General features: G+C 41.6%; 1 protein-coding gene across 2 annotated transcripts in view; it reads right to left on the bottom strand.

Moving 5' to 3' along the window:
* LOC129363211 (adenylate cyclase type 9-like) overlaps positions 1-17,226 on the bottom strand; it is a 90,164-nt gene that overhangs the window by 52,506 nt on the left and 20,432 nt on the right. For both annotated transcript variants that reach the window (XM_055035162.1, XM_055035163.1), the window contains exons 2-5: positions 14,116-14,273; positions 10,871-10,978; positions 10,300-10,556; positions 9,986-10,088 (exon numbers count right to left, since the gene is read on the bottom strand). In XM_055035162.1, the coding sequence (XP_054891137.1) occupies positions 9,986-10,088; positions 10,300-10,556; positions 10,871-10,978; positions 14,116-14,273 (626 nt within the window). The remainder of the gene's footprint in view (positions 1-9,985; positions 10,089-10,299; positions 10,557-10,870; positions 10,979-14,115; positions 14,274-17,226) is intronic.

Genomic DNA, 17,226 nt, shown 5'->3' with positions numbered 1-17,226 from the left:
GTACGCACTGATGCGTTCGGAGTCGCTCCTTGACGATGCAAAAAATGTGGTGCAGATTCATTGGTTTAGCGAGGAAATATAGCTGGCGGATTAATGTAGGACGCGCAGTGGAGTCAAAATATATTTCAATGCTGTTGTTATTTTTAGAGGTCAACAAAGGTCATACGTATCCAATTTGGCGTCAGTCGGATGATCCACGTGTCATTTACAGCCGATCGTATGCACATGGCGAAGTACTACAGTTCGTCATTTTTCATCATTTTCAGCTGTGTTTTCTAAAGCACTCTATTTCATTGTTGGAGTAATACTTACTCAGAGTGGCGAATTACTGAAATGGTTTGGAAGAAGTAAGAAAACGCTACATTTACTGCATGATTTAATTCAACAAAATTATCTGAGACATTTCTATCCTTTTAGAAATTTCATGGCAACGCTCTCACAAAGTTTTCACGCCCCCCCGCCCGTGGATCTGTTTCTCATTGGTGGAGGAACACTGACACCTACTGGCGAAATACTGATATTGTTCTTCATCCTGTTTCTGCTGTTTCATTTGTGGAGCAATACTGACCCCAAGTGGCGAATTACTGAAATGGTTTATAAACACCAAAAATAGGATCAAAATCTGAACTTCAATCTAAAATGGCCGACTTCCTCTGGGGTTTAGACCATGGCTCCAAGAGACTTTTTTGTAAGTCCTGACATGGTACACACGTGTACAAAGTTTCGTAATTGTAGGCTAAAGCATGGCTTGGGGCTGATCATTTAAAATTTTCTAGGGGGCGCTATAGAGAAATTAGGCCACACCCTACAAATATTGTGATGGATTCCTGTCGGGGAGTGGATGAAGATCCATCCTTGTGAGTTTGGAGCAGCTGCGCCCAAAAATGTGGAATTGAGAGCCAAACGTATGGCGATGGCGTTACAGGTCACTTTACCACGCCGCCACGCCCAGCTGCTCCATCGAAGCTGGTCGGGGTTGGAATCCTCAACACACCAACATGTCTTCTGTTCTGGGCACAGTTTTGTTGATGAGGTCAAAGGGGTCAGATAGCGACCGTTCAGAGTAAAACATGACACTTCCTTTTCTCAGGGGGCGTGGCCTAAGTGATGTCATCATTCGACCATAGGGTATTGTAGGACACCCGATGATGATCAATCACAGTAACTTTGGTGCCTCTGTGAGTTTCTGTGTAGGAAATATAGCAGTTTATGTTTTTATGGCGTGTAGGTGAACTTTGACCCCTACTAACCCCCTTTCAGCATTCTCAAAAACTCACCGTTTTGATAACTTCAGATGGGACATGCCTTATGAGCAGACTGACCGAGTTTGAAGACGATCAATCAAAATCCCTAGGAGGAGTTCGATCAAATACAGAGGCTGTAAACGGCAAAAATGGGGTCAAAATCTGAACTTCAATCTAAAATGGCCGACTTCCTGTGGGGTTTAGACCATGGCTCCAAGAGACTTTTTTGTAAGTCCTGACAAGGTACACATGTGTACAACGTTTCGTAATTGTAGGTTAAAGCATGGCTTGGGGCTGATCATTTAAAGTTTTCTAGGGGGCGCTATAGAGAAATTAGGCTACGCCCACCAAATATTGTGATGGATTCCTGTTGGGGAGTGGATGAGGGTCCATCCTTATGAGTTTGGAGCAGCTGGACCCGAAAATGTGGAATTGAGAGCCAAACGTATGGCGATGGCGTTACAGGTCACTTCGCCACGCCACCACGCCCACCTGCTCCATCGAAGCTGGTCGGGGTTGGAATCCTCAATACACCAACATGTTCTCTGTGTCTGGGCACAGTTTCATGTTGATGAGGTCAAAGGGGTCAGATAGCGAACGTTCACAGTAAAACATTACACTTCCTGTTCTCAGGGGACGTGGCCTAAGTGATGTCATCATTCGACCATAGGGTAATGTAGGAGACCCGATGATGATCAATCACAGAAACTTTGATGCTTCTGTGAGTTTCTGTGTAAGAGATATAGCAGTTTATTTTTTTATGGCGAGTAGGTGAACTTTGACCCCTGCTAACCCCCCTTCAGCATACTCAAAAACTCACCGTTTAGATAACTTTAGATGGGACATGCCTTATGAACAGACTGACCGAGTTTGAAGCCGATCAATCGAAATCCCTAGGAGGAGATAGATCAAATACAAAGGCTGTAAACGGCAAAAATCGGCAAAAATGGGGTCAAAATGGGAACTTCAATCAAAAATGGCTGACTTCCTGTGATACTTGCACTATGACATTAATTGTAAATTTTGAGCGTCTTGGGGAGTTCTACTAGTGTACCAAATTTCATGTGTCTACGATAAAGTAAGTGAATAGCAGAGGGTTAAAAAGGGTGTTTTTCCAATTTCTAGGTGGCGCCGTAGAGACATTTCTGTTGCAATTTTTGCTACGACTTTAAAATACGTAAATTTTAAACAGGCTTAAGGCCTCCGCCAAGTTTGGTGAGTTTTTGAATATGATAAAGCCCCAAAAAGCCAATTCATTTGGGTGGAAGAATAATAATAATAATAATTAAAGCTGCAAGCAGCCTCGAACGGCCCTCGCAGCCAAGCGCCGCTCCGGCCTATTGCCACCGCGGGGTACGAGCAACCGCCGCCTCACGCCAGCCACCACAGAAGCTCTCACGCAGTTTTCAGTGCCTCCGCCCGCACCGCGGAAGCAGTTGCTCAGTTTCCATCAACGCTGCGCACGTGCTAAGACAGAAGTTGTTGCGCAGTTTCCGCGCCCGTCCTCCAGGCGGTACGCATCTATGCGTTCGGCGGCTATCCTTCAAGATGCAAAAAAATGTGGTATAGATTCATTGGTTTAGCGAGGAAATACAGCTGGCGGATTAATGTAGGGACGCAGTGGAGTCAAAATACATTTCAATGCTGTTTTGCTCTTTAGAGGTCAACAAAGGTCATACGTTTTCAATTTGGCGCCAGTCCGATGATCCACGTGTCATTTAGAGCCGATCATATGCACGTGGCGAAGTAATGCATTTCGTCATTTCTACACCCCAATGCGGTTCGGTCAGCAGCCAGCATTCATAGAGTTCATCATGTTATCGTTTTTAGTCAGTATTCACATGATGAAACCCATATAAATTATAGAATAACAGTAAAACATACAGCAGAAAAAACATGTGACTGCCTCTTAAAAGTGGGCGGGGCTACAGTGAGGTCATCAAGTGACCATGGAAATGTGTTCAGGGCTGTTCTCTAGAAAGACAGAGGAAGTGTGATGATGCAGCTGTGATCTTGCATTTGGAAGTCATTTAATGTTGATGTTTCATGGTAAATAGTGAAAGTTTTACACTAAGCCACACCCACATGCTTGATGTTAACTACAACTGAGATCTAAATGCAGTGCAACTTTGACGTTATCGTGAAATGAGTCCGGAAAATGGTGAAGGTTAAGATGTATCAGTTTATAAACCGCACTGTTCAGTAATAAACCAAGGGCAATGCACAATAACAGAGCAGTTAACTTTCAGCACATTAGAACAATAGCACAGGCTCAATCCCACCCATTAATTAGGTATTAATCACAGGAAGTGCTGCAACTAAATATTACAACCCCAATGGATCGGTAAAAAGATACTTAGCATTTTCTCAGAGCTCTTTCAAGCGACATTTTAAACATCTTCTATACATAATAACAAACAAGTCTGAATGTATGAAACTGGATGTATCAAACACACTATTCAGTTTATTGAATTAGTTTAGTTTAGCTTCGTTAGCATTAAAAACGTTGCAGGCCTCAGGCATTGGGTTAGCATCCTCCTCAGAATAACTGTTCCAAACATGACGGCTTCCAGAACCAGCAGGAAGGAATAAATTACTCACCGCACCGCGAGTTACGACTGTTTAAACGAACAGCAATGGGCTCTTTGCACCTGCCGCGCTGACGTCACAACTGTATACCCGAATGCGTCTCTTTATTCCACTTTCAGAAACTATGACTGCTATAAAAGACAAAGTCGTACTTAAGACACAAATAAAACAATACTATGTACTTTGTTTAGGTTTTCATGGATTTCCAAGCCATCCTCAATTAAGACAGCTTGTAAATATTCGTTGCTACAAGTTAAAGCTACCACTTGAAGCTAACGCCGTACACACCGCTCTAAACACCGTCTTAATGAGCCATTCACAACAAGCATGCAAAAGTAATAAAACGAAATAACACAGAAATCTTAAGCAACACGGCCATATTTTTCTAAAAGTAATAACTCTCAATCTGAACAGTCAGCTGAACTAGAACTCCGATACCAGAGTAAGCTCTGTGCTCGTTTTTCTTTGTCATACTTCAAGCAAAAACTCTGAACTGTAATCTGCCCCCCCCCTCCCCGCTGCTTTATTGTCGTTAACAATAAACACACGTAATATGCTTGAAAATAAGGCACAAACAGTGTCCGTTAGAATGGCTGAGAAATCTTTAGATAATTAAATAGCAGATTTTTACAAGAAAAATGTCCGAAAATAATCCCTGCTAGCACAAGCTAGCAGGCTTGTGCTAGCAGTTTAAAGAAAATAAAACTCACCTTCATATCTGTGAATGTATAACGAGGCGAACATCTTAAAACTTTTCTCTGGCTTACTTGTTTGGGCTTCGGATCGACGTACATTATTAATTGTTACCTTGGAAAAACATTTGAGCCGTAACGCGGAAGCTGAGGTGCAAAGAGCCCATTAAACTGCTCCAACTCCGGTCCAACAGAGCCTTCTTGCTCAAAAGCGTGGTTCGGATTTGCAACTCCAAAATCCAAGCAAAATGTTGAGCGTAGTCCAGTTCTGTGGCTCCAAAAAGCAGGCAAAATGTTCAGGAAAACTTTGCAGCTCCAGCTGTCGCCGGCTGACTGTTATCACGTAGCGTCAATCTGTTTTCTCATTGATGGAGTACCACTGCCTCCTGCTGGTGCAATACTGGTATTGCACCAGCAGTACCAGTATTTTGTCACAAGGGGCCAGTAGTACTCCATCAACACTGACCCCAGTGTGTTTTTACTTCGCTGTTTCATAAGTTTTGCTGAATGACTTTTTTTGTATTATTTCTAGCAAAAATGAATGAATGTTTGTACTTTAACCCACAAAATAAACTTATATATATATAAAAAGTTATAATAATGTATATTTAAATAATTAATAACAACATAACCTATGGGCTGCTGTTTTCTAGGGGGCGCTATAGAGAAATTAGGCCACGCCCACCAAATATTGTGATGGATTCCTGTCGGGGAGTTGATGGGAATCCATCCTTGTGAGTTTGGAGCAGCTGGGCCCAAAAATGTGGAATTGAGAGCCAAACGTATGGCGATGGCGTTACAGGTCACTTCGCCACGCCGCCACGCCCACCTGCTCCATCGTAGCTGGTCGGGGTTGAAATCCTCAATACACCAACATGTCTTCGGTGTCTGGTCACAGTTTCATGTTGATGAGGTCAAAAGGTTCAGATAGCGACCGTTCACAGTAAAACATGACACTTCCTTTTCTCAGGGGGCGTGGCCTAAGTGATGTCATCACTCGACCATAGGATGTTGTAGGACACCCGATGATGATCAATCACTGAAACTTTGGTGCCTTTGTGAGTTTCTGTGTAGGAGATATAGCAGTTTATTTTTTATGGGGAGTAGGTGAACTTTGACCCCTGCCAACCCCCCTTCAGCATTCTCAAAAACTCACCGTTTTGATAACTTTAGATGGGACATGCCTTATGAACAGACTGACTGAGTTTGAAGCCGATCAATCGAAATCCCTGGGAGGAGTTCGATCAAATACGAAGGCTGCAAACTGCAAAAATGGGTCAAAATCCGAACTTCAATCCAAAATGGCCGACTTCCTGTGGGGTTTAGACCATGGCTCCAAGAGACTTTTTTGTAAGTCCTGACAAGGTACACACGTGTACAAAGTTTCGTAATTGTAGGTTAAAGCATGGCTTGGGGCTGATCATTTAAAGTTTTCTAGGGGGCGCTATAGAGAAATTAGGCCACGCCCACCAAATATTGTGATGGATTCCTGTCGGGGAGTGGATGAGGATCCATCTTTGTGAAATTGGAGCAGCTGGGCCCAAAAATGTGGAATTGAGAGCCAAACGTATGGCGATGGCGTTACAGGTCACTTCGCCACGCCGCCACGCCCACCTGCTCAATCGAAGCTGGTCGGTGTTGGAATCCTCAATACACCAACATGTTTTCTGTGTCTTGGCACAGTTTCATGTTGATGAGGTCAAAGGGGTCAGATAGCGACAGTTCACAGTAAAACATTACACTTCCTGTTCTCAGGGGGCGTGGCCTAAGTGATGTCATCATTCGACCATAGGGTATTGTAGGGCAGCCGATGATGATCAATCACAGTAACTTTGGTGCCTCTGTGAGTTTCTGTGTAGGAGATATAGCAGTTTATTTTTTTACGGCGAGTAGGTGAACTTTGACCCCTGCTAACCCCCCTTCAGCATACTCAAAAACTCACCGTTTTGATAACTTTAGATGGGACATGCCTTATGAACAGACTGACCGAGTTTGAAGCCGGTCAATGGAAATCCCTAGGAGGAGTTCGATCAAATATGAAGGCTGTAAACGGCAAAAATGGGCTCAAAATTTGGCATTCATCCAAAATGGCCGACTTGCTGTGATACTTTGCACTATGACATTAATTGTAAATTTTGAGCATCTTGGGGAGCTCTACAAGTGTACCAAATTTCATGTATCTAGGATAAGTAGTGAATAGCAAAGGGTCCTTTGAAAATTTCTAGGTGGCGCTATTGAGCCATTTCTTGTGGGATTTTTGCGACGACTTTAAAATACGTAAATTTGAAACAGGCTTAAGGCCTCCGCCAAGTTTGGTGAGTTTTTGAATATGATAAAGCCCCCAAAAAGCCAATTCATTTGGAGGGAGAATAATAATAATTAAAGCTGCAAGCAGCCTCGAACGGCCCTCGCAGCCAAGCGCCGCTCCGGCCTATTGTCCACCGCGGGGTACGAGCAACCGCCGCCTCACGCCAGCCACCACAGAAGCTCTCACGCAGTTTTCAGCACCTCCGCCGCATTGCAGAAGCTGTTGCTGAGTTTCCATCAACGCTTCCCACGTTCCAACACAGAAGTTGTTCCGCAGTTTCCACGCCCGTCCACCAGGCGGTACGCATCAATGCGTTCGGCGGCGCTCCTTGACGATGCAAAAAATGTGGCAGATTCATTGGTTTAGTGAAGAAATATAGCTGGCGGATTAATGTAGGTCGCGCAGTGGAGTCAAAATATATTTCAATGCTGTTTTTCTCTTTCGAGGTCAACAAAGGTCATACGTATCCAATTTGGCGTCAGTCGGAAGATCCACGTGTCATTTACAGCCGAACATATGCACAGGCGAAGTACTGCAGATCGTCATTTTTCATCATCATTTCAGCTGTGTTTCTAAAGCACTCTATTTCATTGTTGGAGTAATACTTACTCAGAGTGGCGAATTACTGAAATGGTTTGGAAGAAGTAAGAAAACGCTACATTTACTGCATGATTTAATTCAACAAAAATTATCTGAGACATTTCTATCCTTTTAGAAATTTCATGGCAACGCTCTCACAAAGTTTTCGCGCCCATCCGCCCGTGGATCTGTTTGTCATTGGTGGAGGAAGACTGACACCTACTGGCGAAATACTGATATTGTTCTTCATCCTGTTTATCTGCTGTTTCATTTGTGGAGCAATACTGACCCCAAGTGGCGAATTACTGAAATGGTTTATAAACGACAAAAATGGGATCAAGATCTGAACTTCAATCTAAAATGGCCGACTTCCTCTGGGGTTTAGACCATGGCTCCAAGAGACTTTTTTGTAAGTCCTGACATGGTACACATGTGTACAAAGTTTCGTAATTGTAGGTTAAAGCATGGCTTGGGGCTGATCATTTAAAATTTTCTAGGGGGCGCTATAGAGAAATTAGGCCACACCCTACAAATATTGTGATGGATTCCTGTCGGGGAGTGGATGAAGATCCATCCTTGTGAGTTTGGAGCAGCTGCGCCCAAAAATGTGGAATTGAGAGCCAAACGTATGGCGATGGCGTTACAGGTCACTTCGCCACGCCGCCACGCCCACCTGCTCCATCGAAGCTGGTCGGGGTTGAATCCTCAATACACCAACATGTCTTCTGTGTCTGGGCACAGTTTCATGTTGATGTGGTCAAAGGGGTCAGATAGCGACCGTTCAAAGTAAAACATGACACTTCCTTTTCTCAGGGGGCGTGGCCTAAGTGATGTCATCATTCGACCATAGGATATTGTAGGACACCAGATGATGATCAATCACAGAAACTTTGGTGCCTCTGTGAGTTTCTGTGTAGGAGATATAGCAGTTTATTTTTTTACGGCGAGTAGGTGAACTTTGACCCCTGCTAACCCCCCTTCAGCATACTCAAAAACTCACCGTTTAGATAACTTTAGATGGGACATGCCATATGAGCAGACTGACCGAGTTTGAAGCCGATCAATCGAAATCCCTAGGAGGAGTTCGATCAAATAGGAAGGCTGTAAACGGCAAAAATGGGGTCAAAATCTGAACTTCAATCCAAAATGGCCGACTTCCTGTGGGGTTTAGACCATGGCTCCAAGAGACTTTCTTTTAAGTCCTGACATGATACAAATGTGTACAAAGTTTCGTAATTGTAGGTTAAAGCATGGCTTGGGGCTGATCATTTAAAATTTTCTAGGGGCGCTATAAAGAAATTAGGCCACGCCCACCAAATATTGTGATGGATTCCTGTCGGGGAGTGGATGAAGATCCATCCTTGTGAGTTTGGAGCAGCTGGGCCTGAAAATGTGGAATTGAGAGCCAAACGTATGGCGATGGCGTTACAGGTCACTTCGCCACGCCGCCACGCCCCCTGCTCCATCAAAGCTGGTCGGGGTTGGAATCCTCAATACACCAACATGTCTTCTGTGTCTTGGCACAGTTTCATGTTGATGAGGTCAAAGGGGTCAGATAGCGACCGTTCACAGTAAAACATTACACTTCCTGTTCTCAGGGTGCGTGGCCTAAGTGATGTCATCATTCGACCATTAGGTATTGTAGGACACCCGATGATGATAAATCACAGAAACTTTGGTGCCTCTGTGAATTTCTGTGTAGGAGATATAGCAGTTTATGTTTTTATGGCGAGTAGGTGAACTTTGACCCCTGCTAACCCCCTTCAGCATACTCAGAAACTCACCGTTTTGATAACTTTAGATGGGACATGCCTTCTGAACAGACTGACCCAGTTTGAAGCCGATCAATCGAAATCCCTAGGAGGAGTTCGAACAAATACGAAGGCTGTAAACGGCAAAAATGGCCTCAAAATTGGACCTTCAATCCAAAATGGCCGACTTCCTGTGATACTTGCACTATGACATTAATTGTAAATTTTGAGCATCTTGGGGAGCTCTACAAGTGTACCAAATTTCATGTCTCTAGGATAAAGTAAGTGAATAGCAAAGGGTCCTTTGAAAATTTGTATGTGGCGCTATTGAGCCATTTCTTATGGGATTTTTGCGATGACCTTAAAATACAAAATTTTGAAACTCCCTTTACGCGTCCGCCAAGTTTGGTGAGTTTTTGAATATGATAAAGCCCCCAAAAAGGCCCCTCTTTAGGGGGGCAGAATAATAATAAGAAACAGTAGGAAAACAATAGGCCTTCGCAGCGCTTAGCTGCTCGGGCCTAATAATAATAAACAATAGGAAAACAATAGGCCTTCGCAGCGCTTAGCTGCTCGGGCCTAACAATAGGAAAACAATAGGCCTTCGCAGCGCTTAGCTGCTCGGGCCTAATAAGAAACAGTAGGAAAACAATAGGCCTTCGCAGCGCTTAGCTGCTCGGGCCTAATAATAAACAATAGGAAAACAATAGGCCTTCGCAGCGCTTAGCTGCTCGGGCCTAATAAACCCTAACTACATTAATATGCATGCACACTTGCAAGCAAATTCAGGCAGATGGAGACCATTACATCACAGAAACACACCTCCTCCTGGTAGCTTATCCGGTAGGCAGACTCTAGGCTCCTCTCCAAGAAGGTGAGGCTCAGCTTGTGTAGGGGAGGCTTGTAGAAATAGTCCTTCATAAGACTGTTAGAGTTGCATAAACAGCAGAGAGAAAATTATGTCCACTTCAGACTAAATTGTTTTATATTTTATCATGCTACACCCACAAAGTTTGATTTAACTTTTAAATTGGAGAATGTATTGGATGAATCCACACAAAGTGCCCAACTGAACTGACACCCAAGCCCTTTGCAAGAGGATTTTCTATAAAAGGGACAGACAGGGTGGTGATTACCTATCCTCCTTGATAACATCCACAAAGTGAGCATCACTCCTTTCCCGGAAGTTCTTTGATCGGAGCGGGATGAGCGCCGAGTGGTCCATGCCCATGGCTCCTCCACTCCAACTCTTCTTCTCTTTTTCCTGCAGCATCTCACACAGCGAGGTCTGGCTGTTATTCAAGGCCTCAAGCTGAGGACTGAGCAGGCCATTCACCGTCTTGGGGCTGCGGCCAACTGATACTGCAGGGGAACACTTCAGATTTGAAGAGTCCTAAAAGAGAGGAGAGTTCAGAAAGAAACAGATCCAAAACTCTGAATTCAGAAGGTGTGATGGCGTAAGCTTTGCTCTCTGGAGAAGGTTTTATGTAGCGAAATAAAGGGGACATGAAAATGAAAGACGGCGCTCCAGTCAGATTCATTCAAAGGCAACAGTTTAAATCAAATTCATCTGGGACCCATTGAATTCTTCCTCAGAACTCAATATTTTCTGAAGCTTTTATTACAAAATATAAACATGCCGAACAGCTTAAATTTGTTTTCTGTTCACAATTTAGGTACACATGTTCACACCCTTCCCTTTCTTACCTTGCCGTTATTGCTTTTGTCATCATGGCAGCTATTATGTGCCATTCCTTCTTCAAGAACCTGATCCTCTCCTGCTATAAGGGTCACACTGCAGGACAGGCAGGGGGACTGTCCGGAGATTAGAGACAAACATTTGTAGTCACACAACAAGTGAGGCAAGTAATAAATTGCACAGAAGAAAACATGAAAAGTCAAGGTTGAGGAATCACAAGAGTTATGTTACGTATTCCCGAAATATCATGGAGACAGTTTTTTTTTTTATAGCTTCAGTCTTTGTGTCCACATGGAAATGGTGGTAACAGAAAAAATGCTTTGTTGGATCTTCCCTTTGTTTGCTATAAAAGTTACTGATGTTGAGCTGAGAGCTTGACTTTTAGTAATAAATTAGGCATAAAATAATCTGGAAAAAAAACTAAGATTAGCAGAATAAATTATTTTAAAACAAGACATTTTTAGTAAGTTCAAGGAAAATCCAACTGAGATAACATTTGACCTCAACTTTATTTTATTTTAAACCTCTTAAATCAATTGAAAGGCTGTTCTCTACTTGCAGCATATGCAACCTCTGCTTAAATTATCTCTCAATTACAAGAGTTGAATGCAGATAAAATTTATTTAGGAAATTGGTAAGTTTTTTATCAACCTCTGGTTTTTGTTGTTGTTCCAAAACATTACAATGTGCATTAAAAACGAAAGATAGAAGAAATCTACATAAAGTAGAAAAAAGGTTTCACAGCAATGTGTCAAACTAGCATGCAGAGTGAGAATGCCGGGAATCGCAAGAACAAAACAGCCCATTATAAATAAGATTCATGGTGCCCTTTGGTATTGCAATACTGAACCCTTCATAACTTGATATATTGTGCAGCTTACCTGAAGTCAACGAAAATAATTATTCATTTGCTTGTTTTCTAAATAGATAAATGTGTAGTAAAACAAAACAAAAAAAATGTCAAAGACTGCCTTACCCCTGAATCCAACTGCAACATTTTTTATTTCTTCTCCATTTTGGGAAACAGGATTGTCATAACCGCTAAAGAGTTATAGAATGTTTTCAGGTTATGAATAAAACCTTTTTCAAAAATAACCCAATCTTTTTGAGGAGTATTAAATATATAACTTGAAAAAATATAATGTGTGTGCATGCTGGAATAATTAAAGAGAAAGAATATTGACAATTTCATGTGTCTAATCTGAGCATAGTTGACCTAAGCTTAGCTGACACAAAGATAGTATGTGGTTCTCAATGGGTGCATTTATAAATCATTAAGCATCCAAATAATGCTGTCTGACATGAATAAAAAATATTTTAACACATTCAAATATCATCCACTAATCTATTTAAAGATCCCCCATCACTTGATACGAGTCTGTTTTTTGAGGAACAGCTTCTCAGAAGATGAATTGATCTATATGGAGAAGTCAGACTTGAAGAGCACTTCTCTGCATGAGCTAACCCATTACATTTGCCTCCCACTGTGCCCTTGATTAGTCGACTTGCTACAGTTAGAATGAATCTAAAAAGAAATGCTACACATCCTTGTTTAAATGGATGATTATCTCTTGATAAAAAAAAATAGATCTTTAATGTGACCTATGCTCTTTACAACACAACTGAAAAACAAAATTGAATCTTTTACGGGTAAAACAACAGACTGAAGTAACGTGAATGAATAAGTGTACATGCTCTTTTCTAACTGGGGAGGTGGCTACGTTTAGAATAATCCACTATATTTAGAGAAAATATGGTGCAACAGTGGCATTACATAGAAGAACTCAAGACAAAAAGGAAAAACTGGTCAGGAAGTCTGCCAGTTTCTGAAAAGTACAGACTGTGTGGTTTGTGTAACATCAATCCCCTTATGCTCTTAATATATCTGGGCTACACTATAGGGTGACGAGAAATCAAGTTTTTGCTTTTTAAAAAAATTTTTTTAGTTATATTTTTTTACACATTCAATGCAAAAGATTCTCCCCCCCCAAAAAAAAATACCACCCCTTATCATTATCCATGGTAGCATTATGGTTGGGTGAAGACAGCTTACTCTTTCATATATCAGCATTGATAGAAAAGTCTTATGGTCATGGTAGATAGCTAAGAAGAAGATTATTAAGGTTTTGAATAGTTCATCCTCAGTCTAAATCTGTACCAGATTGAAAATGTGAAGATTTCTACCCAAATGAAACACTCTCAAATATGACTTTTGTTTTTCCGCAGATGAGTGTACCAATGTATCAGAATAAAATTTTTATATGGCCATTCATAATTACAATGACGAAAGTGATTGACACACATTTTCCCAGTCATCTGGTTTCCCTACCACTTTATGTGAAATTGAGCATTTCCAGCTCTGTAATCTGTATCACAGTTGTGCATCAATGTTAGTAAAATTCACCCACATGGCCAAATAGATTAGTTGCAATTGATATTGGAAAAATGACTGGACGTTACTGTACTCTACAGATATAAGGACAATATTATAAAGTGCTAAAAAAAATCATTAGCTTTAAGGTCTGTGCACAATTTTCTCTTTTTCCTCGAAAGGATTTCTGTTTTACATGTGAAAACATTTCAGTTATTTTTTTTCCTGTCACAAGAAATAGATTTTCTAATTGGTGCTTGCATCCTTTTAATATCCACTACACATTGGTGGCCCGTATTTTTTGAAAGTAGGCAGACAGGAAAGAGTGGATGGAGAGAGAGAGGAAGACATGCAGGAAATGTCGCCGGGGCCGGAAGTTGAACCGCGACGGCCGCGTCGAGGACTAAGGCCCCCATACATGGGTTGTGCTAACCCCCTACGCCACCACAGCACGCCCAAAGGTATGTTTTTTACAAAAAAAATACATGCCAAAAAAATAATATATTTCTAAAATTGTTTAAGATCTTAAATTGTTGCTTTCAAGTCTCTTAGCAATACAGCTATGACTAATGGAAGCATGTTTAATGGTAAATCCTTGTAGGTGTATAAAAAGTGAGCTACTCCTACCCCAGAGGATGCATAGGGTTATATTAATGTAGCTAGCAGGAACACAGAAAAATGATGCTACATGATGATACTAGGCTGAAAGTCAATGCAAAGACAACGTCTCTGCATCCCCCAAAAAAATCTAAAATATTTATGAAAGCTTCTGATACACCCACGGATAGCAAAGGAGGTTGTAGTAACACACCGTGTGCCGTGTTCTTCCTCAGGCGGTGAAGCTGTGCAGCTATAAACAATACAGAGACGGTTACTACTCACCTTGTTTTTGTCAAAGGGGAGGGTGCAGGCCCCATCAGGTGTGTGCAAGCTGGGCATTTGGCACTGAGAATCAGCATCCCCTGGTCCAGACAGCCCCGTCTGGGTGCAGTTACAGAGGGCCTCCGCCTTTCTGCAGGAGATGAGATAGGTCCTCATGCCTGGAGAGGTGTCAAATAGATTAGATCAGAGCACGGTTTAGTCTTCTCTCTGTGTGTGTAGAGGAACCCTGGGGTTGCATTAGGATTCAGCTAAGGCTCAGTGAATTCCCTCAGTCATTTGTCTATGCAGGAAAGAGAGAAAAGAGGCAAATATAAAGCTCACCTAATTTAAAAACAACCAAGGTCGCATAAATGAATCATTCTTTTATATCCATGTGCATGTATATCCACATCATGTCTGGTGCTTTATCCCCAAGTGGCTTTTCTATATAATGCAATATAGAACAGATTGTTCAGACACACACAGAGAAAAACTTTAATAGAATAGATTTCTCTCTTTGGAGGTTAAATTTATGTCCTTCACTTATCCACTTTGATCTCCAGTTCCTCCACAATGTGAGACTCGTGCAGCACCTTGCACAAGGATTCATGCCCCTTGAATGCTTTTCACATGTTTTAAGGGCATGTCTAACAATGTCACTCATTTAAATAAATGCTAACATTTCCTCAAAGGTTCTTTGGACATTTCCTAAAAGCAGACCCACAAACTAGTTTGACTCAGGTTTGGACTTTGACTGGGACATGAACATGCATTGATCTAAAGCTCTGACTATACTTTTAGGGTTGCTGTCTTGCTGAAAGGAGAGCGTGCATCCCCAAACTCTTTTCATCTGCAGCCTCCAGCAAGCTTCATCTATCTTCCTTTAAGGTTTTACAACCTTGGTTGTTCCCACTCAACAAGACTAGCCCTCCAGCATGATTCTGCCGCCATCATGTTTCACAGAGAGGATGGTCGACTCAGACACGCACAGAACAGCTGTACTTCTTCTGAGACTCTGTTGGCCCTAACAGATTTATTTAAGAGAGACTTTGGGGATGGTGAAAGGAAATCCATGCCACATTTTTCAGATTTACACTACTTTATGGAGGTCTTGTGGTTGTAACATGACTGAATGCAAGAACGTAAAAGGTGTTTGACCAGGCATGGTACATTAATATGGTCAGAAGGTTTAGGGCTTATGTCATGTTCAAACACCTGCATGTTTTCAGTTTTATCAACATCTTAGTATTTCAGATCGTACAGGTTTTCGGCGTATTTGTGATGATTTTTTTCCCCAGAATTTCAGCTCTGAAAACAGGTCAGCTCACTATAACAGCTAAGCCTGGCTGTTTTCAAAAAATATAACTGATTTGTACAAATGAGAGAATATAGAGCAAATCGCTTAAATGGTGCTTGTGGGATGCCACAGAAGTTAGTCTAAAATAATTCTATTTGTAAACTTAATTTATACAGCAGTGTGTTGCATTTGATGATTTGTCAAATAGTTTTCAATATGGGGTAAAGATGTTTACATTAAGATAGTCAAAACAGGTGTAAACATATTTTACACACAGTATTTTAGCTTAAATTGTCTAAATAAAGCCAAATGTAATCAGGTAATTACTACTTCTGAGCAGTCAAAAGAGTGGACTTTAGATCAATAAGAAAGAAATAGTTGCATTTGTCTATTTAATTTAAGATGTATTAAATGCACTACATGGTGCAGATGGTTATAACATTTACTAGGTGAGAGCAAACAGACAAAGTATGTCGTCGACTCTGTTCATTTTCCTCTACTCAGTCAATGTCATTTTGTTGTCACTAGACACAACTTCAGTTATCTGTTTGTTGTCAGAGCAGGTAACCACATAACTCAGAGCCAAGTAAAATCACGGCCTCCAGCACCGAGCATTGTCTGCACTCCAGACAGACCTACCGCTGCCTGTGAGGAACCACCGCAGGGCTGCACCGCACAGACACAGGCCACACATGACACCAAGGTACAACAAAATGTTGGATAAATGGTTGGAATTGAATACGAAAGCAGCACTCATGTAAAAATGCAAATGAAAAGACAAAAAAATATATTACATGGTCATAAAAGCGCCTCTCTGTCCACCTACACGCTCAGTCAAACACCTATGCACAAAGTGCGTGGAGGAGTAGGAGGATAGCTTCGCTGTAGCTGTGTCAACAGGCCACGTGGATGAGATTCTAGGATAAGAAACCAGGGAACTCAAAGGCAGAAACAACGAACTAATTCTTCGCACCAGTGATGCAGAATGGCACAGCGGATGAGAACAGGCAGCGGGAAGCTAAGAAGAGCTTCTGACGGCCTCTGAAAATCAGAGCAAGTCCCTGTGAGTGTGTTAAAAACAGAGTCGGGGAACGAATGGCTAATCGAATCTCATTCTGCCTCCCACCGGGATACACACATCGACTTCTGCTTGTGGGTCAAAATTGTTATTTAGCTCCTCTATTCACACAAACTCTAGCCTTTGTCTCAATATCTGTGAGGAAATAAATCAGCTGAGAGTGAACAGAGGTGCACTTCAATACCTTTCAACATCATTGATTTGTTTCTGTTTGTTTTTTTCTGGTAGTTCAATTCAAAAAGTGAGACACATGCAGATTCGTCCCACAGGGATGTAGAGCAAACATTTATAGTTTAATTTATATTATATTATATTATATTAACCCATAAAAATGAAGCTTTATGACTGAAATTACAGCTTCTATAGTCAGGGGAATCATTGTTGATGACTTGATCATTTTCCAACAGCGTCATAAACAATCTGAAAAAGAAAGGTAAATAATGAAGAGTGTAATGCAAAAGAGGCTCACTGTTAATGTGCTGAATCTAAAACTATTTCAAAACAGTTGTGTGGAAGAAAAAAGATGCATACCAGCCATCTTCATTTTAGACTGAAACATGGATATTTTAATTCATGCCAAGACTCCAAGATATTAGAAAAATATGAGAAGATGTTGATGCAAGTATGGCTTGCAATAAATTCAGAAGGACTGGCCTGTACTGTGCTCATGCCTCACTGATTTCAGATAGAAATCTTACATTGGGTTGCAACTGTACTGTTGGCAACAAAAGGAGTTTCATACTGACTGGAGCAATGA

Source organism: Poeciliopsis prolifica, unplaced genomic scaffold, assembly GCF_027474105.1.
Source record: "Poeciliopsis prolifica strain line A6 unplaced genomic scaffold, Auburn_PproV2 SCAFFOLD010, whole genome shotgun sequence".
In the NCBI taxonomy this organism is placed as follows: domain Eukaryota; kingdom Metazoa; phylum Chordata; class Actinopteri; order Cyprinodontiformes; family Poeciliidae; genus Poeciliopsis; species Poeciliopsis prolifica.
The sequence above is the reverse complement of the archived record's forward strand: the minus strand, read 5'-3'. Positions and strand labels throughout refer to the sequence as shown.